The 24,620-nt window shown below is 39.8% G+C and overlaps 1 protein-coding gene across 3 annotated transcripts in view; it reads left to right on the forward strand.

Annotated features, from left to right (window-relative positions):
- The window catches only part of GNG2 (G protein subunit gamma 2), a 121,633-nt gene extending 97,356 nt beyond the window's left edge, over window positions 1–24,277 (forward strand). For all 3 annotated transcript variants that reach the window (XM_045823482.1, XM_045823481.1, XM_045823483.1), the window contains exons 3-4: window positions 3,179–3,294; window positions 21,079–24,277. In XM_045823482.1, the coding sequence (XP_045679438.1) occupies window positions 3,208–3,294; window positions 21,079–21,207 (216 nt within the window). In that variant the 5' untranslated portion in view covers window positions 3,179–3,207 and the 3' untranslated portion in view covers window positions 21,208–24,277. The remainder of the gene's footprint in view (window positions 1–3,178; window positions 3,295–21,078) is intronic.
- Window positions 24,278–24,620: the final 343 nt, after the last annotated feature.

A 24,620-nucleotide genomic window follows, 5' to 3' on the forward strand; every position in this document is an offset into this window, starting at 1 on the left:
ATATGATAAGATAAAAACACTCAGGATGTATCTCCTAAAACTAGGAGCACAAATCAAAGCCTATGTTAACTTTTTCTCTTAAATCTATTTAGGTTTCAAGTGTGTTCTCTCCCCAACATTTCTAGATTCGCATTCTGCCCCATTCCTCTTCTTTTCCCATCTCAACCCCCACCTCCCCACTTCCCTTCTCTGTCTATACAGAGGTCTCCTTCTATGGAGGTAGAGGAAAAGATAAAGGCCCCCAAAGATGCCCATGTCCCTGTTCCTGGAACCTGTGAATATGTTGTTACATGGCAAAGAGAAATTAAGCTTGTAGATGGAGTTAAGGTTGTTAATCAGCTGACCCAAAGATAGGGAGATTATCCTGGATTATCTGGGTGAGCCTGACGTAGTTGTAAGGATCCTTCGAAGTGAAAGGAGGGTGCGGAGGAGAGTCAAAGGGAAATGCGACTAGAGGAGAGTTTAGAGTGATGTGACAGGAGAAGGACTCTGTATATTTGCTGGCTTTGAAGATGAGGGAAAAGGCCAAGAGCCAAGGAATGTTGGCAGCCCCGAGAAGCTAGAAAAGGAAAAGAAACAGATTTTTTGTTCGAGCCTCCAGAAGGCACGCAGCCCCGCAACACCTAGAATTTAGCCCAGTGAGACCTATTTCAGACTCCTAGCCTCCCACACTGTAGGGTAATAAATTTCTACTGTTTAAGCTACTAAATTTATAGTAATATATTACAGCAGCAATAGACTGACTATTCATATACTTCCTAGCTCAGTCTCCTCAGGACATCCGCAGCTTTCCCGGGGAACAGGAACAGGTATTACAAGACATAAACTTTTCTAGATACTCAAATGAAAATAATGGGTTATTTACTCACTTAATGGCAGATCTGTCAGCCAATAGCAGAGAAACCCTTAATGGTGATGGAAACAAGATAAGTGCTTCTTTCTCTTCACATAGATGGTAACCAGTTTATAGCTGGCCGAGTGGCTCTAATCCTTCCTGCTCACCCCGGAGTGTAGCCTAGAGATTTAAGATGGGGCTCTATAGTCAACATGACTACCACCCAGGCCAGCAGCAGGAGGAAGGGGAGGCAAAGGGCACACCCCCTCCCTTCTAATTATATCCCATTGGCCAAAACTTAGTCATTTAACTAGACTGAGCTTCAAGAGAGACTTGGGAATGTATCTCTCCACTAAACTATGCCCAGCTAAAATTCATAAATTTTAATTTGTAAGAAACATTAGCTTCACAGAACAGTGTCCAGGGGCTTGAAGATCATGGCCAGCTTCCAATTTAAATGAATGGAAGAGGTAGGCTACTATAATGGATAAGTCAATATTCCATCTTGTCCCTGAGAGGTTTTGCAAGGTGGTTAGATATGTGTTTGATTCAGGGGCATATAATTAATTTCCCATAGGGCTGCGATGATTGGGTCCCTAACCGTGTGGATGAAATCATAGTTGTTAAAGCCTCCTTTTATTTGTTTTGTTTGTTTTTCCATGTTTCTTGATCTTTGACATGTGAAAGCAGAGTCAGAAATCTTCGTGGCTTTAAAATCCCTTGCATCTTCCCTCCCATTTTGTTGTCACTAAGCCCTTTGAAAATAAATTGAAGCAACAGTTAATTTATCTTCCAGTTTATAATGTACACATTGCCAAGGCGACTTATTTTGCAGCATTCTTTGTAAAATAGCACTCTCTACAAAGGGACTTCTTTGTTTGCAGAGAGTTATACATAATTTCTTTTTTGTTGTGAAGAACTAGGTATCAAGAAATAAGAACCAAAGGAAATAATTTATAGTCTTTTGCTTTTTTGGTAATTAAAAATTATTTCTTTATTTTAGTAAAAAATTTATGTATTGAGTTTATTATGGGTTATTCTTTCTTCTCCAGGTTTTCTATTTGTCCTCTTTCCTTTCTTAGATGGTAACATGATCCTACTTTATCCCTAGATAAAAATATTCCCCAAAGCTAGCAGAAGTCACGGCTTTTAATATAGTCTTCTGAAGAAGAGTCAACCAGTGTTGACTGAAGCAGTGTATTAATGCTTTTCATTTCTGAGTCATGCACACTAGTTAAATTGCAGCTCTCAGTCATTGCTTCATTATTGGGTGTCAGTGACCCCGAGGGACACACGTACACAGATGGTCCTGAAATAGCATGTGGTGCCTTGGCATGAAGCGAGATCAGAATGCAGGGAAAATGAGCAAAAATAAAATAGGATGCATTCTGAGATGAACAACAAGAATAAAGTGAGACCGTGGGTCAATAAAAAATTAGAAGAGAAATAAAATTGGGGTAGGTAGTGGGAGGGGGTGGGGACAAGGATGAGGAGGGTGCCTGGCAGAGCCAGCGGCAAAGAAACCACGTCTCAATCTACATGGGTTCAGAGCTCCACTCTAAATAGTTATGTTCCATTTGCATATTTTAAAAAGTAGTAAATCTGTTGCACCTAACTTAGAATGCCACTTGTGAACTCATTGATATAATTAACAATTTAGACAGGGCAGCCCCTCCCCCTGGACATTATAGGTGTGTTTCTGAAGAATTGTGAATGAAGTGAATAGTTGTGAATAAAGCCATATTTCAGACAGAGTGAAGAGAAATGACTATTTGAAACAACGCTGGCTGAGTGACATGGCAAAGCCACACCTCCAACTGCAGTGTCTCCAGTTTAATAGGCCTAGGCTGCGAGCATTATGGAAAGTTGGTGTGTGAGCCTGTCCATCAAGAGAGCAGAGTAAACTCAGTGTCCTTAGTCCTAAAGGATTATGTAATTTACTGTTCCTCTGTCTGCTTGCCTCTCACTCATCCTTTAGGGCACTCCACAGTATCAGACAGTAGTAGTACCCACTAAATAACAGCAGTAATAACATATACCACCACCCTTATCATTTTGTTTATTTTATAAACTATGATAATTTTAATAGCTTGCTTTATTAATGTGGCAGGATATCTTATTACAACTGACTTGGTAGCATTGTTCCCCGCCCCCCAAATAAGGATGTAAGGGTGAAAGGTGAGGGGAGTTGGGGAAGCAAACCCATGTTCCGGTCCACCTGACATTCTGAGGCAGTGCTGCATTGAAGAGGGAGAGGGCTGGATCCCTCAGTCACAATAAACCTGCACATTCGGCAGCTCCTGGATTCTCTGATGCATTCTTCTTCCTTCTTTTCTTACTTAGTGTGTCTGAAAAACCCACCCAGCACCCCAATGGCCAGCAACAACACTGCCAGCATAGCACAAGCCAGGAAGCTGGTGGAACAACTGAAGATGGAAGCCAACATCGATAGGATAAAGGTAAGGATACCGTTACCCACACAGCTCATCTAGCCTTGATTGTAAGGAGCACGATTTGCAGCAACCTACCATTTACTTCTCTTTCCATACAGAGTAATGAAGCCAGCAATGATGAGAGAGAAACTTAATGATTGGGCAAAAGTTCATTTGTCTAATGTCTTTGCCTTTTCTAGATTTCTCCAGCGTAATATGATAGTATAAATTAAAACTGGTTATCCATGTAGAATTAAAAACAAAACAATAACAACAAAACAAAATAGAAATAAAGCATAGGCTTATGACTGAATGCTAGACAAGGAAGTCAGAGAACACATAAAATGGAGCAGTTCACCAGTCGACCACCCTTACCTTGTAGGGCCCTCTTCTTATTTGGGTTTTAGTTTTTTTCTGTCCTGATTTAACTTCAAAGTTTAAGTGTCCAGCTTTAATGTCTATTCCTCCCAATTCCCCATTGTAGGTTACTTTTTTTCTGTTTCATTATACTTTATTGGATTTTTTTAATCCGAAATGCAAAAATCACACATGGTCTCCCTAAGAAGTCAAACAGCACAGAGGTTTAATGGAAATTTAATCGTCTGCTCTTTTCCTTCTTTCTTCCACTGCCCAGATCTCTCCTGACAGCTTTGCCTTAAGTTGGGCCCAACTCATACTGAACCAAGACTCTAACTCCAAACACTTTGTTGTCAGATTTTAAATGTGAAGTTGACCTACACGGTGTTATGAACAGATAGCTGCGGCAGGTGTGGTCACATGACATTTTGTCGACTACCAAAACTTCACTTTCCCAGAAGATCCAAGCGTATTGTAAAATCAAACTCAGAAACATATCTCATTTTACTAAAAACTAGAACATTCTTCCAAATGTCTTTTGTATACACCAGAATAGTTTTCCTATTTTCTCCATACCTGACCTCGTGACTTGGACAATCCAGCCTCCTTTGGAACGTGCTTCTAGAATAAGTGTCAATAAATCATGGCTTGTGAGCCACATTCAGCCCACTGCCTGTTTTCATAATTTCATTCACACGTAGTCTATGGCTAACTTTCACACTGCAACAGCAGAGTAGAGTAATTGCAGCAGAGACCCTGTGGCCCCCAGGTCATAATATATTTACTCTCTGGCCTTTTACAGAAAACTTTACTGACCCCTAGTCTAGAGCAATGGTTCTCAGCCATCTTTACATTCAGATCACCCAGGGAATTCTACAAACAGACTGATATATCCTATACTATCCTATACTATGGTATATCCTATATACCATATACTGGTATATCCTATACCAGTTAAATTAGAGTCTCTTGGGATATGATTCAGGCATGAGTATATTTTTATTAGTTAATGTCAATGTATAGCTGAGGTTGAGAACCTCAGTCCTAGAGAAAGGGGTTAGCTCCTTTTAATTCCCGCCAGATATGTGCAGGAGAGTGAAGGGAGAGCTGGTCTTCCCCCATAAATAAGCTGAGCAAATATCCATGGACACTTTTCCATCTACCCAAGTGTCCTTTGTCAAATCTGAGGCCACAAGAGGCAAACAGCTTCTACTCTTCTTCTAACAGATTTCATCCTCTTTATTCACAAATGAGATAAAGGGTCTTCACCATCTGCCTTGCTCCTTTACCACCTGCCTCTTCTCCTCTCTTCTCTTTGCCTCTTCTTGTATTCTCCCTTGCTGAAGAAGTGCCCTGTGGCAGGTGGGCATAATAATTGCTGGGAGAAGTGAGGTGGCCCAATGACTGTGGCTTCAGAAAGAGCTTTTGGAGTTTTGGGGGGATGTTTCTGGTCATAGGCCCTCTAGAAAAATCCACTTTGGCTTTTGGGGTGACCCAATTAAGATAAAAGTGTGAAGTACTATAATGATTGGCATTTTCTGTTACTGCTCACCACCCTCAGGCCTGCCTCCTGAAGGCAGCTGTGAGAGTGTTGGTGGTGATGAAAAGGTAATGGTGGAAGAAGACAGATATAGCCTTTTCAGCCCTAGATCAGACCTTTATTATTCCTCGCCTGAACTATTAGCTGCAAAAGGCTCTTAGCTGATCTCTGAAATTCCATCTCAATTACCCGCCATGTTATTGCCAAAGAAAAAATATCTATAAGAAATCTCATTATGTTCCTCTCCTATGGAGAATCTTTTTATGATAGCCATCACCTGTAAAATAAAATTCAAACTCTTTTTTAAAAATTATTTTTTGCCCTGGCCTGTGTAGACTTGCTTGGAGCATTATCCCCTGACCAAAAGGTTGAGGGTTTGATTCCCAGGCAGGGCACATACCTAAATTGCAGGTTCAATTCTTAATCCCCTGCCCAGTCCAGGTACATACAGTCCCATCTGGGTGCATACAGGAGGCAACCAATCGATGCTTCTCTCTCGCTCCAAAGTTTCTCTCTCTTTCTCCCTCTAAAAGCAATGAAAAATAAATGTCCTTGGGTGAGGATAAAAAAGTATTTTTCAGTTATAGTTGATATACAATATTATATTAGTTTCAGGTATTCAACAGTGATTAGACATTCATATACCTTACAAAGTGATCACCGCTCTAATTCTAGTATCCATCTGGCACTGTACATAGTTACTACAATATTATTGACTATATTCCCTATTTGTACTTTATCTCTTAGTGACTATGTTTGTAACTTTCAATTTATACTTCTTAATCCCTTTCACCTTTCTCAATATCTTATAGTTTTCTAAGTACATGTCTTTTACCTCATTAGTTAAATTTATTCCTAGGTATTTTATTATTTTTTATTGTAAATGGGATTGTTCTCTTAATTTCTCTTTCTGATTACTTTCTATTAATGTATAAAATTCAATAAATTTCTGAATATTAATTTTACATCTTGCTACCTTACTAAATTCATTTATTAGTTCTAATAGTTTGGGATAGAATCTGTAGGATTTTCTATATATAGTATCATGCCAGCTACAAACAATGGCTGTTTTACTTCTTCCTTTCCAATTCAGATATCTCATTTCTTTTTCTTCTCTGATTGCTGTGGCCAGGACTTCCATTACTATGTTGAATAAACGTGATGAAAGTGGACATCCTTGTCTTGTTCCTGATCTTAAAGAAAAAGCTTTTAACTTTTCACTGTTGGGTGTGATATTAGCTATGGGATTGTCATAGATGGCCTTTATTATGTTGAGGTATGTTCCCTCATCTCCCCTCTACTCACCTCCCAGTTGTTATAGATAGATAGGTGCTGGGTTGTGTCAAATGTTTTTCTGCATTTATCAATATGATCATATCCTTCATTTTTATCCTTCATTTTTGTGTGTGGTGTATCACATTACAAAGTTCAAATTCTTTAGCAGAGTATGCAAGGACCCTGCCCATCTTTTAGCCTTATCCCCTTCCTTTTGCCCACATATTATACTGAACCATTTAATTCCCTTGAGGGGAATTTAAAATGTTTGGAACATTCACTGTCGTCCTCTCTGTCTTTCTGTTTTACCTGCTCCAATGAATTTACAGTTCCTTGAACATTCAGACCAATCATCATATCTTTTGAGAAGCTTTCCCAGAAACTCCTTTTAAAGTTGGATTTTTGCTGTTTTTCAGTTGCTCACTAATTCATTTACCTAGTAAATATTTTACTGAAAGATTTCTAAACTGCCAAGCCTCTTTAGGTACTAGAGATACAGAGGTGAATAAAGATGAAGACGTAATTCTTGCCCTCAAGGATCTCCTTGTCTAGTGAAGGATTACACAAAGTATGAACAAGATTTATCAATGACGTCAATAAGATATCCAAGGAGCACATTACCACATGCCATCAGAAAGAAGCCAACAGCATATCCTGATTCCCTTTGTATACTACTACTAAAGACACCAAATAAATCACTATTAAAAGAACATCAGTCTAATCAACTGAGCACCAAGGAGTTGCCCTCCTAGGTGATCTTTTATTCAAATCTCTGAATCCTTCTTGATGTTATTAGACCTTAATTGTTGCAAATACAGCAGTAGCCTGTATTTCAGCATTTGTTCTGCACATTGGAGCCAGGCAGGCATGCTGTGGTGAAGTGCCAGATTATTTTTAGTTTAGCTGTTGGATAAAACTGTGGCTGTATTGACACAGTTATCAGCTAGCTGGTTTAGGGCTTGGTTATCTGCCTTTAGAGGTCCCTTCAAGGCTTCTGAGCATTCTGGCTTCTGTACCTGCTTTTCATGTATAATACTGTCAGCAGGAAGGGGCTTCTCTCTGAATATCCCAGGTCGTGATTTGCTAGTCAGAATAGTGACCTCTTCAAGTCATCATTTCTGGAAGCAGTGGCTTTGTACACATCTGGTGCAGCCTACTGCAGCTGAGGCCACAAGAAACAGGGAGGGGGTAAAGGGCACTGCTGGCCCTGGAGCTGCTGAGGGTCTTTTAAGCAGGGGATGTCCTTCTCTCTCATGTGGCCTCCCGAATAATTTAGGCAGCATAGAGTAGCCCTGCCATAAAAGAATCTGAATAGCATTTTTGTTTTTAAACCATCTTGTTTCCTATCCCTGCATATCACAGATCCTGGGATATTTGGGCTGTGGAACCCATCATCTACTCATAAGCCTTGGCATATATAAATTATACTCCCAGCTTTTCTGTGTTTGTTAGCATTTCATCCAGGGACAGAAAGTAAAATCAAAGAAGTTGGACAGGGGTCTGGGGGGAGGGACAGAGAGGGTGCAGTGGAGACTGTGACACTCAGATATGTGGAACAGCAGTACACTCACACTAAGGCGAATGAAAGAAACCTTGTCCCGAGAGTACAAGTTGAGAGAGCATGCAGAAGAGTGAAGGGCAGCAGGACTTCAGTAAATCTATTTATTCATCACTATATTAGGAGTCTTTGGGTTTCTAATAATAGGAACCTAACCCCACACTCGCTTAAGCAGAAAGAGGGGATTGATTGTAAAAGATAGAGAGTGTCTCAGAATCCAAGAGCAGAAATGTAGCTGGGTGAGCAGTGGACATGAGAATTGGAAGGCCATCGGGAACTGTGGGTGTTCTGTGACGTGTCTCTGTTTCTCTCTGTGTGTCTGCCTCTTTCTTTTCTGGGGAAGAATAGATTTCTCAGCTACCGATTTCACATGAAAGACACAAGATAGCTTCCCATGGCTCCCAGAATCACATGGCACAGTTGTTCCAGCTCCATGAGGAGATAGATCGATTCAATCTCTTTTAGTCCCGATTCCATATTACTAGAGTAGCACCTCTGTCCTAGCAAGAATGAGCCATCTGCAGCTACAATCCACTGACATTAGAACTGAACCACGTTGCACAAACATGGCTCTTAGGAATTAATCCATCCATATGGATGGAAAGTAGATACATATTTAAGGAGGGGAGAGAATCACTGTGAGCTGAAAAAATGTTCTTGGACAGAGGCCATCGTTATATCATGAAAGATAATATAGATGTAAGAGCAAAAGAAAGCCAAGGCCAGGAGTGTGGGTGAAATGATTGCTTCTTTAATAATTGGATGCTCCATAAATTGACCCCACATAAAAATGTCAAACTTGTTTCTCATTTCTCCCAAATGTTCCCAATAGACCTTTCTAACCGGGTCTGTACACCATCCCAAGAATATGCTATGCAAATTCCCACCTCTTTAGTTATCCACGTCCCTCACTGAGAACACCCTTTCCCTCATTCTTTTTCTATCTATTATAGACTGGGTTGTGTCCCCCACAAAAATTTGTATGTTGAAATCCTAACCCCCAACATGCTCGTAGTTGGAGGTGGGGCCTTTGGGAAGTTACCAGGTCATAAGAGCAATTAGTGTACTTTTATAAAAGAGACCCCAGGGAGAGGCCTTGCCTCTTCTACCATAAGAGGACACAGCAGTAAGAGCGCCATCTGTGAACCACAAAACAGCCCCTCACCAGACACCAAATCTGCCAGCACCTCAATCTTGGACTTCCCCACCTCCAGAGCTATGAGAAATAAATTCTGTTGTCTGTAAGTCACCCAGTCTCCGGTGTTTTGTGATAGCAGCCTGAATAATCTGAAATGCTATCCAAACCTTATGCCTCTATTAGGGGTCAGCTGAAATCCTCACTTATCTGTGAATCTTTTTTTTTATTTTGACCATATTTACTAATTAATTTGCTAATTTTACCCTCATCAGATAAATTTTTCCAACAAGACTATTTGAGGTCTGTCCAGAAGGTATCCAGCTATGTAATATGAAAAACAGACATTTATTGAAGAAGATACAAGAAATACACAGGACAATGATGCCTCCTTCCCCTTCAAGTGAGGCACCTTGGGACCTCACACAGTTCTCCCAATCACCATCAGCTGTCCCGTTGTATTTTCCTGAATCTCTTCAATGGTCTGAAATCCCTTCCCTTTCAAAGGGAAAGCGATTAGTTTGGGGAAAAGCCAGAAGTTTCAGGGTGCCAAATCTGGGTTGTAGTGGGGCTGAGTCACATAGGTAATTTGATGTTTCACCAAAAGACTCTGCACAAGACTTGATCCCTGGGCAGGCACACTGTCTTGATGAAGCTGCCAGTCACCAGTTGCCCGTAGCTGCAGCCTTCTGAATCATCCAAATAGTTTTCACAGAGGAATGTTCAAGCTTAATGCAAAATTTGATACAGATTCATTGCTTTACTCACTTAGTCATTTTGAATGCAACAGCCACACAATACACATGTTCACTCAACGGCATCTCCCACCCCCACTGACTAATACAGTGACCTTGTTACTGTTCACCGTGCACATTTCAGTCCACACCCTTGGCTGCCAGTTTTCATCAATGTTGCTCAAACCATTCTTGCTATATTAACAAAGGCTGAACTTTTTCCAGATAGACCTCAAAGCCAAGGACCATGTTATTTACTTCTTTTCATCCTTCATGGTGCTGAGGTATACAGGCAGTCAGGAAACACTTTTTTAGTGAATAGCTTTAAGTTCATGTACTAAGAGTGTCATATGCAAAAATATTAGGAACTATATTCTACATGACATTGCTAATTATATTTATGGTTTGGGAAATTCCAGAAATAAGGTAACTGGCCAAATAAAAGTGTGGTAATAGGGGAAAATTTAATGAAATATAAAAAAGAAAGACTTGATCACTTTACGGGCAAGTAAAACATACCATGTTATTTGTGTGTTTATAATTAGGCAGAATTTATGGTATATCTTTTTTTTAAATAGTTCAACATAAAAAGAACAGGTTGATTTTCATAACTGGAAAATATGTATGAATTATTTAACCAAACACGAACGTTTCTAATGATTAAATCATCTTCCTGATGATTGGCTCATGATAGATTGGAATTGAACTTCACAGAAAGTTGTATGAGAAATGGGCCAGTTAGTCATCATACTTGTTACTAGAGAGGGGACATACATCCTAGGTTTGGGACTTTTCAAGTGTTTTTTCAGCATTGAGTTGAAAGTTTTAACATTTCTTTCCTAAACAGGTTTGTATTCCATTTACTAGACAGAATTCGATTCAAGCCCCTTTCTAGGCCAATTGAGAGTATTTTCAGGGATAATAAAATTGGCGTAGTATATCAAAGGACTACAGAGAAAAGGGCTGTTCAAGGATGGCCAGTTCTAATTCATTTGGTTTACTGAAAAGGAAGCAAAATTTAAAAATTTAATTCAAGTGTACATTAATAACTGAACATAAAGCTTTATTTTTATGAGGGTTGATATAACTTTTAAAATGTTAATAGAGGAAAAGGGGAAGGGTTTACAGGAACAAGTATAAAGGACACGTGGACAAAAACTAGGGTGGGGTAGAAATGGGAGGGAGGTGAGGAGCACTGCGGGGGGGTGGGCTGGTATGGGAGTAAAAGACAGAGAACTGTACTTGAACAGCAATTAAAATAAAATAAAATAAAATAAAATAAAATAAAATAAAATAAAATCAATAGATATTTGTTATAAGTACCAAGTATATGCTTAGCCTTATGCACTGCACTTGCAGCTAGAAAAGCAGTGCTGCTGTGAAGCCTTGGTAGTTTGAAATGTCTGGGAAATGAAGTTTTCTTCGCAGTCTTGTTTTCAGGCCAGATGACGTCTCCCTTCTTAGAAAATGTAACTATTTTGGATGGCAATTTTGAATGCCTTTCTTCTTTGATTAAATAGAGTAAATTAAATACAAGGTGCTTTTTCTTGATGACTATTGTTTCTAAAATTAATTCTATATCCTTTTTAAAAATATCCTATTGATATGTACCATCAATTTAATATCACCTTGGAGGAGTGGAAAGGGAAAGCTTACTTAGAATATTCAGCACTGGCTGGTGTGACTCAGTAGATTGAGTGCCGGCCTGTGAACCAAAGGGTCACCAGTTCGATTCCTAGTCAGGGCACATGCCTGGGTTGTGGGCCACGTCCCTGGTTGAGGGGGTGTGCAAGAGGCAACCAACTGATATTTCTCTCCCCTCTGTTTCTCCCTCCCTTCCCTTCCCAAAAAATAAATAAATGTTTAATGACAATACTCACATCATTTTATAAATAAAAATAGTAGATATTTCTCTATGCAACTATAATTTCTCTAGTATCAAAATCAAAGTCTGAGCCCAGTGCTCCTCATAGTCACAGTGGAAAGACCATTAGACTCATCTCTGGGCACCAGCAGTGATGCGTGGCTACATGGTGACGCCGGCACTGTGGTGACTCGCTGCTCTCCATTCCCTACATTAGTGAGCTTGCTCTCTGTGGTACCTCTCATGTTTTCAGTAGAATTCCAAGGCATAACCAAGGGACCTGAGGTGGCTTCTGCATTTACCAGTGCTTAAGCTAGGTGTGTAAATTATCCTTTACTTGAATTACATGTTGATGATTCAAAGAGAACTGAAGCTTTTAAGTGGCCGGTGCTTTTGACCTTAGTAAAAGGTCTTTCTAAACAAATGTCAGACCATTCTCTCCTAGTGTGAAAATTCTGTGATCTCTTCCCAGAGGTTCAGTGGTTTCTTTTTCCCTTAACTACATTGCCAGGCTTGTGACAGACAGTGTTCAATGTTCAGTATAACATCCCATTTTCCAGCCTCCATCCAAGTGTGATCTTTGAAATTCTTGTAAGCAACAAATTAGAGTTGTCAACCTGGATGGCTCCATTAGTGCCAGCAATTCAACTGAAGGAGTGATTGAACGCCGCTCCTCTTAATGCACAAGCGACTTCCCACGTGCACAGTCAATGACAACCTGTCACTGCTTAATTCTTTGCCTGATGGCTTGCAAGCATTTTGCAACATCATTTTTAAGATGTGTTTCGAAAGATAAACTTGGGTGGAATTACATAATTTGAGGTGTCTCAATTTCAGGATGTAATGAAGACAGAGCTATATCCCAGCATACTGTTTAAATTCTTAGGTCGGGTTTTTATCCTTAGAGAAAATTGCTTCTTCTCAGAGCTGTCAGGGTGTCTACCTAGAGAAGGTTTCTTTTTTATTTTGGTTTGTTTTGAGCCTAACATCACATTCTAGTGACCTTTTTTGGGACTGTCTAGTGTCCCCTTCCCCTCACTGCCTGGTTCTTAGCCCTAGTCTGGTTCAGTGAGGCTGCTGGATAGTGGTTTTAGCCATTGTTGATTAGGGAGATCCTTGCTGTTATCAGAAGTAAATCCCTTCACTTGCCCTTAAGTTTCATCTCCCTGATCAAGGACGTGTTCCAGCGGTTCATGCCCTACCACCGGACCCTCACCATCCTCCCCAAACACACACACTCTCTATCCCTTTTACCCTACTTTACTTTTATTTTCTTATAAAACTTTATACCTTCTAATATTACCTCTAGCAACTTTTTATGTTTTATTTTCTGTTTTCTTCATTCTCTCACTCAGGTACTGTGTAAGCAAATTGATTATGCTGTGCTTTGGAGTAGTTAGATTCATGTTTCTTTTTTTAAAGATTTTATTTATTTATTCTTAGAGAGGGAAGGGAGGGAAATAGAGAGAGAGAGATAAACATCAATGTGCACTTGCTAGGGGTTATGGCCTGCAACCCAGGCATGTACCCTGGCTGGGAATCGAACCTGCGACACTTTGGTTCGCAGCCCATGCTCAATCCACTGAGCTACGCCAGCCAGGGCTAGATTCATGTTTCTTCATCTGGGGTTTGTTGAGTTACTTGAGACTGTGAGGTTTGTAGTTTTTGTCAAATTTCAAAATTTTTCCTCCATTATGTCTTCAAATATTTTTCCCTTCCCTATACCCACTGTCTTTCTCCTCTCCTTCACAGACTTCAGCTATACACACATTGGATCACTTCAGGTTGTCTCCTTGCTCAGTGCATGCTGTTTATTCTTAGCCTGTTTTCCCTCTGCTTCACTTTGGAGAGTGCCCTTTGTTGCCTTCAAGTTTATTCATTTTTTTCTCCTGTAGAATCTAATCTGACACTGATTTCAGCTAGTGTATTTTTTTTTTACCTCCAGAGATCTGATCTGCCTTTTTAAGATCTTCCATGTCTATTTTTATCATTTTTGCTTCCCTCTATATTTTTTATTATATGGACAATATATACAACAGCTATTTTAATATTATCTTTATCTACTAATTTTTTCACTGTGTCCATTCTGGGTCTTTTTTGGATTAATTCTTTCTCATGATAGGAGAAATTTTTTTCCTACCTATTTCATGCCTCTTTTTTCTTGTTGTTTTTATTTTATACACTTTGGATTTTATCTTGTGGCATGCTGAAGGTTTTTTTAGTCCTTTAAATGTTTTAATTTTGCACTGTGGTGGAGTTAAGTTACTTAGAAACATTTTGATTTATTCAAGGCTTACTTTTAAACTTTGACCAGGGAGTCTATAACAGCCTTTAACCTAGGCCTGTGTGGTGCCATGACTGAAATATTACCCTTCTTAGGACTCTACTCAATCCCCATTTTATTGTGAGGTTTTTCTACTCTGACCAATGGAGACACAAATTATTTGGGCCTTGTGTGCTCATCAGGGATTGTTTCATTTGATCCTTTGTAAAATTCTTTGCACAGCTTCAAGTAGCTGTCTTCCACAAATGTGCTTATCAGTATTCAGCTGAAGACTCAAAGGAATCCTCTGAAGGCTTCCAGAGCGTGAGTGCTCTCCCCTGCCCTCAGCACACACCCCAGATCTTTCTCCCCTGTTGCCCTCACCTCACCTCAGGGACACTTCTGAACTCACTGGGTTCCCCCTACCTGTGCTGTGGCCCGGAAACCCTTTCAGGCAGTAAGGCTTATCTCGTCTCCATTCTCACAGGGATTACTGTCTTTTGCTGCCTGCTATATAACATTTACAAACATTTTTTGCATATATTTTGTCAAATTTTAAGTTCAAGCAGGAAGGTTTCATTGGTCTCTGTGACTCCATCAGAATCAGAATTGGAAGTCTACAATACTACATCAGTCCCACAAGGACAGGAATCTTTGTGAGTTTTATTCCCTAATTCCAAGCCTGTAGACTGTGTCAGGCATATTAGATTTTCAGTAAATATTACCTTAAAGAAATACTTGTTGAAAAAGATAATGTTTGAGAACTCTTTCAGCAATTCTTTGCATGTCTACTACATACCAGGCACCAATTCCACAGTGGTGAATAAGGCAAACTTGGTCCCTGCTGACATAGAGCCAAGCACTTAACATGAAAGACATATATCCAAAAAAAAAAAAAAAAGGAATGATCCTAATTATGTACTGTGATAAGTGTTTTTCTGTGAAGGAACAGAGCGGGTTGCCCTGAGCAAGAATAATGAGGAAAGTCATTATGGGATGGAGTGTTCTGTGAGGACTCTATGAAGAGGCAACATTTCAGCTGACTCCTGGAAGAAAAGAAAGAGCCAGCCTGCTGGGGCGATGGGGGGAAGAATGTTTCAGGAAGTTGTATATGTGAAGTTCTGAGGCAGAAAAGAACTCGAAAATGTGGCAGAATTAGAGGAGACCTGTGTGGGGAGGAGAGAATACCACACCATGGAATTGGAGCAGTGGGCAGGCCCAGCGCAGGCAAGACCTACGGGTCATTTTATGGTGTTTTGGTTTTCTACCAAGTGCAACGGGAAGCTATTGAGAGTTTTAAATAGGGGAGTGATATGAGCCAATATACATTTTTAAAATATCTTTCTGCTGCATATGGGGAATACTACTCCTGGCACAGTTATGAAAGAAGAAAACTTATTTAAAACCAAGATTCTTAAACATTTCTTTGCACCCTAAACCTGTTTGGCTGTCTGTTGAAGAATATGGTTCCCTTCTCAGAATAATGTTTTTAATTTACAAGGGAAACTAATTATATTGAAATATGGTTCATCAAAATATTTTTAGGAAGCCCTGGCTGCTGTAGCTCAGTGGATTGGGTGTGGCCTGCAAACCAGGGGGTCGCTGGTTCAATTTTTGGTTGGAGCACATGCCTCGGTTGCAGGCCAGGTCCCCAGTTGGGGCCATGTGGGAGGCGGCCACACATGGATGTTTCTCTCCCTTTCTTTCTCCCTCCCTTCCCCTCTCTCTAGGAATAAATAAAATCTTTAAAAATATATTTTTAGGAAAATATTTGTGATCTAGTTATATATGTGTGTACTCCTTTATTAACTGATTCTATAAGATCTAGTAGTGGGTCTATAATTATAAAGTGGGTAAACATGAATAAAATATTGAGATGTTTGCAATAACTAACATGAGAGAAAATATCTGATTTCTATTGGCAACTAAGTCACAGAAACTGCTACGGTAGTGTGTTTTTTACATCGATAATGGAAAGAAATGCTAAATTTCCATTGAGGTTAGTGAAAATAAAGATGTAATTATAATAATTTTTTAAACATTTTCTTGATTATGCTATTACAGTTGTCCCATTACCCCCCTCCACCCTGCACACCCTCCCCCACCTACATTCCCCCCCTCTAGTTCATGTCCATGTGTCATAAGTTCTTTAGCTTCTACATTTCCCATACTATTCTTGCCCTCCCCCTATTTTCTACCTATCATCTATGCTACTTATTATCCATACCTTTTACCCCTCTCTCCTCTTCCCACTCTCCTGTTGCTAACCCTCCATGTGATCTCCGTTTCTGTGGTTCTGTTCCTGTTTTAGTTGTTTGCGTAGTTTGTTTTTGTTTTAGGTGTGGTTGTTAATAATTGCGAGTTAGCTGTCATTTTACTATACATGTTTTTTATCTTCTTTTTCTTAGATCTAAGTCCCCTTAACATTTCATAAAATAAGGGCTTGGTGATGATGAACTCCTTTAATTTGACCTTATCTGAGAAGCACTTTATCTACCCTTCCATTCTAAATGAAAGCTTTGCTGGATAGAGCAATCTGGGATGTAGGTCCTTGCCTTTCATGACTTGGAATACTTCCTTCCAGCCCCTTCTTGCCTGCAAGGTCTCTTTTGAGAAATCAGCTGACAGTCTGATGGGAACTCCTTTATAGGTTACTATCTCCTTATCTCTTGCTGCTTCTAAGATTCTCTTCTTCATTTTCACCTTGGCTAATGTAATTATGATGTGCCTTGGTGTGTTCTTCCTTGTGTCCACCTTCTTTGGGACTCTGAGCTTCCTGGACTTCCTGGAAGTCTATTTCCCTTGCCATATTGGGGAAGTTCTCCTTTATTATTTGTTCAGATAACTTTTCCACTTGTTGCTCTTCCTCTTCTCCTTCTGGTACCCCTATAATTCGAATGTTGGAACATTTAAAGATGTCCTGGAAGTTCCTAAGCCTCTCCTCATTTTTTTTAATTCTTATTTCTTCATTCTTTTCTGTGTGGTTGTTTCTTCCTTCTGGTCCACTGCATTGATGTGAGACACAGCTTTCTTTCTATCACTATTGGTTTCCTGTGTATTTTTCTTCATTTCACTTATTGTAGCCTTCATTTTGTCATCTAATTTGTGACCAAAATCAACCAATTCTGTGAGCATCCTGATCACCAGTGTTTTGAACTGTGCATCTGATAGGTTGACTATCTCTCGGTTGCTTAAAAGGATGGATTCTGGGGCTTTCATTTGTTCTTCTGTTTGAGTCATATCTCTCTCTCTCTCTCTCTCTCTCTCTCTCTCTCTCTCTTTTTCTTGGTCTGGTCACGCCTGTTCTGTATGAGGAGCGGAGCCTTAGGTGTTTACCAGGGTGGGGCACCCCAGTCACTGGGTTGTGATGCTGTATGTGGGGATGGGGTCCAAGAGGGAACAATGGCTCTTGCTCCGCTCTCTGCTAATTTCAGTCCCTTCTGCCACTTCCCCCAAGCAAACTGGACCTTTCTGGTGCTGATTCCCATGTGGGTGGGCTTGTGCACCTTGTGGGTCTTTCCAATGACCTCTCCTTTGAAGCTGGGAGTCTCTCCCTGCACCTCAACCCTCATAGGTGTTTTCAATCAGTGCCCCAAGGCTCTATTTTCCAGCACTGGGATACTGGGTTGCACACAGTGCCTTGCTTCACAATCGCCACCTCGCCAGGTCTGCCAGTTGCCACCCCTCGGCTGAGGTTTGCCAGCCACCACTTGAGCGCCCAGGGTCTGCCCGCCAAGGTCTTACGCACCCGGTCCCAACACTCTTTGTGCCATGAGACCCCTCTCTGCCTGGCTTCCCGACTCCTCCCCTCCTACTGGTCTGGATGAGTGTGTCTATTTTAACTCCTTGGTTGTCTGACTTCCATACAGTTCAATTTTCTATCAGTTCTGGTTGTTATTCTGTTTCTAAATTGTTGTTGTCCCTATCTTGGTTGTGCGAGGAAGCACAGTCTGTCTACCTATGCCTCCATCTTGGCCAGAAGTCCCAAGATGTAATTATTTTTAATTATTGAAGTTCATAGACTATCTCTGAATTCTACCCATGGATCTTGTGTTAGTCCATTTGAGCTGCTATTACACAATACCATAGACTACATGGCGTATAAACAGTAGAAATTTATTTCTCACAGTTCTGGAAGCCAGAAGTCCTCGGTCAAGGTGTTGGCAGACTTGGTGTCTGATGAGGGCCTGCTGCCTGGTGTAGAAGGCTGTGTTCTCACTATAACTTTACATGGTGGAAGAGGCAACAGAGCTCTCTGGGGCCTCTTTTATGAGGGCACTAATCTTATTTACGGGGGCTCTGCTTTCATCATCTAATCACCTGCCAAAGACCTCCACCTCCAAATACCATCACATCAGTGATTAACATTTCAATGTATGATTTTGGGGAAACACTTCAGTCTACAGCAGATCCCTTAGGAATTTTAACTTACAAGGTTATTTCAGTAATCATGCAGAAAAAGGTGGAACTAGGGGAATAGTAATAGAGATGACAATAGAGGACAAATTTGAGATATTTGGGAAGAAACAATGGGATAGTAAAGGGAGAGACTACCCAGAGTTATTGGGGAAATCTTTATGGAAAAAGTAGATCTAGGAATGTAAAATGTAAAAGAAACTGTGTGCAAAATGTCAAAAGAAATCGTCCGAAAGCAAGATTTTCCAGGCAGACTATTGCTGTGAATCATTGTAAGGTAAGCAACAATGAAGACAGCTACAGGTTAGGAAGGAAGCACATTCATAAAGATTAAGTCAGGCACACAGAAACCCATGACTTGGCCACTCGTGAGCTGTGAGGTGGAGGGCAAATACCTAATGAAGCCTCAACTTCACATACTAAATATGAGGATAATAATAGCATGACCTATAATATTGTTGTAGGAATTAAATGAGATACTGTAAAGTGGTTGTTAGTACAGTTCTGACACATAGCAAGGACAGGTAAACATAAGCAATTATTGTAATTACTGCTAGGATCCTGGCATTGTTTTTGACTGTCACCCACAGGAGATTGTGATCTAGTTAAGGAAACAAGGTAAAACACGTAATATATTTTGAGAAGGAAATCATCTAGAATCAAGTGTTCAAATATAAGAAATGAGAAATTCTAAGCTATTAATTTTCCCAGAATGACACTTTTCTTTTCCATAATGAGATTTTGAGAACTCCTGCCACATATTTGTGTGTGAGCATTGCAAATGAGTAATCATGGTGCCAGATCCCCTCTTAACAAGTGGGTTTCAGATATTACTGTTGTCCAGTCTCTGCTGCTTACAGCTAAACTCCTGTTTGGTGCAATAATCACTATGGATCAAACCATGAAAGGCACAAAAAAAGTAATCGAGATTCTGAAAGTCTGTCCTTTGCTTTTATTTACAGGAGCTAAAACAAGAACAGGATGTTTCCTTTCATTCTGTCATAGTAGCATTTCATAAAGATGCACAAGGAATTTTAATCAACCTTTAGAACTAGCCCTGCATTTCAGTAGTTTGTATGTGGCTGGTTGTGCCTTAATGGCAAAACATAAGGGTTCAAATTCTTTTTCTGCTGTGTACTTTGCTATATGACATATGCAAAGTGTGGAGCCTTAATTTTTCATTTTTAAAATGAGGATAACAGTTTCTATCTCAGGACTATTATGTAGATCAAGAGAGAAAACTTAAGTCAATGTCTGGAACAAAATAGAAACACAATAAAATATTTTATAAGCAATATAATGCCTATTAAAGAGTGAGACTTTAAGCCAAAAACTGCAACAAGAGACAAAGAAGGTGATTGTATAATAATAAAGGGGTCAGTTCATCATCAAGAGGATGTAACAATCATAAATATGTATGCACCTAATATTGGAGCACCTAAATATATCAAGCAAATATTTACCAACCTAAAGGAAAAAGTAGATGACAATACAACAATAGTGTGGGACTTCAGTATCCCACTTTTAACTATGGACAGGTACCCAAACAGAAAATTAGAGGAAATGTTGGACTTCACCTTCACTATTCATTAGCGCAAATGAGCCTCACCAACGTATATAGAACATCTAATCCAACAGCAGCAGAATGCACATTCTTCTCAAGTGCACATGAAACATCCTTCAGGATAGATTAAATAATAGATCACAAAAAAGTCTTAGCAAATTAAAGAAGGTTGAAATTATACCAAGAATCTTTTCTAACCACAGTGGTATGAAACTAGCAATCAATAACTGGAGAAAAATGGAAAAATCCACAAGTATGTGGAAATTAAACAATACACTCCTGAACAACCAGCCAGTGGATCAAGAAGCAATAAAAAGGGAAATAAAAAATACCTTGAAACAAACAAAAAGAAGGTAAAGAACATATTAAAACTTATGGTATACAGCAAAAACAGTTCTAAGAGGAAAGTTTACAGCGATAAATGCCAACATGAAAAAAAAGATCTAAAATAATCTAATTTTATACCTCCAGAAACTTTTGAAAAAAACAGACTACACACAAAACTAGCAAAAAGAACAGAAATAACAAAGATCAGAGCAGAAACCAAGGAAGTAGAACCCAGAAAAACAATGCAAAAGATCAATGAAACAAAGAGCTGATTTTTGAAAACATAAACAAAATGGACAAACCTTTAGCTAGACTAATAAAAGAAAGACTCAAATAAATAAAATCAGAAATGAAAGAAGAGACATTACAACTGACACCACACAAATACCATGTAAAAAGGATCATAAGAGAATACTATGAACAATTAAATGCCAATAAATTGGATAACCCACTCTCAGGGCTGTACAAATGCAGAGCTGATACTTGTGAAACCCCGACTACATGCATCTCCTTCAGTTTTATGCCCTCAGTGCCTATTCCCCTCATCCTGGTCCTGGACCTGCTTGCAGCTAGCTATCCTGAGATCAAGAGCATCAACTCCATTCTTTGCAGGTAGAGGTTAAGTATCTTGCTTCACTCTCACTTGAGCTAGTAAGTGGTGGGCTTAGGATTTGAACCTGAATTATCGAGGGAAGTTGGACAGCAGAGCCTGGGCCTTGACTGGCTGCACCTTCATTGAGGCTTCATCTAAAGTTTCGGTTGTTGTCTTCCTTTCCAGGTGTCCAAGGCAGCTGCAGACTTGATGGCCTACTGTGAAGCTCATGCCAAGGAAGATCCCCTCCTGACCCCTGTTCCAGCTTCAGAGAACCCGTTTAGGGAGAAGAAGTTTTTCTGTGCCATCCTTTAAGTCTTCAAGAGGAGCCTGAAGAGCCTCAGGGCTCCTGGGACACTGATGTAGAGTTTTTAGCAAAGTGGGCACCTTTCTAGTCCACAGCATTTAAATAGAGGGAGGAGAACCATCCTGGGAACTCCAGGCTATGCATGTTTAAAGAACTGGTCCCCTTTATGACAATGAAAGTCAATCCACACCCTGAGTTAAGAGCTCTGATACCTGCAGAACTGCCTGGAGGAGGGGACTATGTAAAGATAAAATTCGTGTCATCCCTTTTCTGCTATCCCTCCCCAAACCTTCTGTTTCTGCTTCATATTTAAAAAATAAAAATTCAAACAGACCGCTGTACTGAGCTAAGATATGTATGACCTTTTCGGAATGAATATTGCCTTTAGAATACCCTTTGATCAGCTGAGTTGTCCAGTGTAACCACGGTTCGATTTAATGGCATTGATGTCTAGTCTTTGTGCCTTTGTTTTCCCTTTCTCCCCGACCCTCCCTCCGTCCCCCTGCCCATTAGAGTAGTACAGAGATAAGCCTGGACTTATCTCTGAGACTGAACTCCAAGGATGAGCGCCCAAAATGTTTAGGGAGATATTCCCTGTGGTTTATCCTCATGGTAGTAACAAAAACAATGCCGGTTGTCTGTGTCCTCTTACCGCTATTCCTAACATTTGTACATGATAGCTTTGATTCTGCAAGTAACAGTAAATCATGTGTCGTGACTGGTGCTTTCATATATCTGTGACAGTTTTTGAGTACTCTTGCATGAACATGTCCCTATGTTACATCCATTCAGAAGTTTTGTTGTTTTACTCTAGAGATTGAAAAAGGAATAAGAGAGAAAAGAAGCTGGGAAGGAAAAAACGCAGTATCTTGAAAATTGAGATTACTTCAGCGCCTTAGCCATGCCTAAAATACCTCCTAGTTATCAGTGGTATAAATGCCTCTTCAACCTGATTTCCAGAATCTGAAGCATTTGGGTTTTATCTGGGATCCAGGCCTCACAGGTACCCCGAGCAGGAGAGGTAAGGCTCCGCCATGAGCAGGGAGGTGCTTTTGTCATGAAGAGCAAATTCCTCCTTTCCCCAAATCACATGAATTCTAGGTCGAAAGAACCCTTTCTGTGCTCTTAAGAAAACTGTGGCCCCTTTTTTTTGTTTGTTTGTTTTTGGCTTTTATTTTTTTGTTGTTGTTTTTCCAGGTATCAGGAGAAACGAACCCATGGCACCAGAGAAAATTCATTCTCAGAATCCCAGCTGTTCACCTGCCTGGGAGAAGGGGCAGGCATGGCCCCCAAGTGCCCCTCCACCAGAGGGGGCAGGCTCTTTTTTCCGCTGAGATGGTCTTTGTGTGTCACTCACCTATTTTACCACTAGAATCTTTCCTCTGTTTTTGTCCTCCATCTTGTTTGTTAGAATCTCTCAGACTTTCTTGACAGCTAACTTCCTTGCAGCGAGAGCCCACTCTTCCCAAGAGGTGACATTCATGGACAGTGACTTTTCATGGCAGCTCTAGTCTCCATCAGCAATGGGAGGCACTGGAAGCCTTTATCATATCTTGTTTGCTTCAAAATCCCAAAAGGCTATTTCCAAATTAATTTTATTTTCCTCTCTTTCCTTACCCCCATTTTCTTTTAAAGGAAAAGACAAAAAGACTTAACATGCCAACACAGATTATGAAACAGACTTGGTAAATATTTTCCTTAGTTCCTGTTTATGGGCATGCTGGTAAAAGAATAAATGCATCCAATTAAAAGCTCACACCTGGGGTAAAGCAAGGAGAATACTGAAATATTTGTGAAAGGAATAAATGCACTTCTATAACTGGATACTTCTGTTCAAACTTTGGGATTTTGCTATAGTCAGTAGGATACAGATGAAGATTTAGAGGGAAAAACCCTGGCAGAGCATGTATTGAACTACAGTGTTGTGCCATCAGCTTAGCGATGCTGTGGACTCAGCTAAAACCATGTCCATTTTTATATGAGCCAAAATATGAATCGAACATGTGGTCATGTAAAAACAGCTGTGAATAAGCACTCTTTGGTGGTGATTAAAGGCATCATTATACGACTCTGATGACTTTCATAATTCACACCACTTATTTTCTCAGAAGGATTCTATATTTTCATGTTAATCTAGATCTTTGGGACAATGAAAATGGAATTAAAACTTCAGGAAGCATAATACGGCTCTGGTGACTAAAAGTTAAGGAAGTTCCAGACTTCATGTGACCTTGTTTGTAAAAGGGTAGAGAAGGTAGTAAATATACAGTCCATCTGAATTAAGTTTCAGGAGAATGTTTTGGCTTTTTCATAATTTCATGTCCTACAGTATGGAATTATAATACAAGAGTCTTTATATGAGTTCAGCTTGTTGATAGTTTTACTTATTAGGGAGAAAAAATCTAATATTTTATGATTACTTATGCCTCTAAAAAAGTTTTAATTCTTTTAAAGATTCAACAATCATTTTTACCAGTGTAATTTTATCTTAAGGGGAAACTTATTTTAATTATTAAAGTCCCTAATTTCTGTGTATAATGTATTGAGTGGTAATGAAATCTGACATAGAATTAGTTAAATAGTAACAATAACCTTCATATTTTTTAAAATTGCATTCTCAATATTAACTCCAATTTCATTTTTTTCAATTTTTAGAACAAATACTGTTTTATTTAAATCAGAGGTTGTAAATAAGTACTTTGATCTGAGGCTAATTTGCTAACAATATTTGAAAGAGGTTGCTTACCAAGGAAAAAACAAAAACTTTCTTCATACGCTCACTTGCTAATAGAATCTTGAGAATCAAGCATGCTGTGTTAAGGAATTTTTGTACTCTCTCTCTTTTTTTTAAATATTTGTTCCTAGTTGCTCCTAGCAATGGTGAATTGTTACATATATACATTAATGTTTTCCCAGCCCAAAAACTGTTCATGTTTTTCCTATATAAGATCTATGGAAAGTGTCTTTCAGAGAGAGGAAATACAGAAATGTTAAAGCAGGAAGACCTGAATGTGATGTGCACATTTTCACCCCATGTGGACCATTCATTTGTTGTAATAAATGGAATTTTCAGACTCACTTCTTATGCAGTCAATCTTATTGTGGAGGGCTATGGACCACCTCCCCCAGTGGTTAATTTGGGAAGGTCGATGACACATCAGGTGGATGTGGAAATATGAATACATTGATTTTCTTTAGGGTTTTGCTAATAGAGGTGCCTCAAGGAAGGAAAACACTCCCATGAAGCTCTTTACAAGCCTTTCTCCCTGGTCCCCACATCTCAGGTACAGGGTTGGGCCCAGAGGAAATGATGGGGGCGCCCCCAGGGCTCTGGTAGGCTAGACCGTGGAGACAGAGCTGCATTGTACTGTAGCATGCTGTAGGTATGCCACCAGGGAGTTTTCCTTTTCAAAAAAAAAAG

This window comes from Phyllostomus hastatus, unplaced genomic scaffold, assembly GCF_019186645.2.
Source record: "Phyllostomus hastatus isolate PE091 unplaced genomic scaffold, TTU_PhHast_1.1 phas_scaffold_501, whole genome shotgun sequence".
Classification (NCBI taxonomy): domain Eukaryota; kingdom Metazoa; phylum Chordata; class Mammalia; order Chiroptera; family Phyllostomidae; genus Phyllostomus; species Phyllostomus hastatus.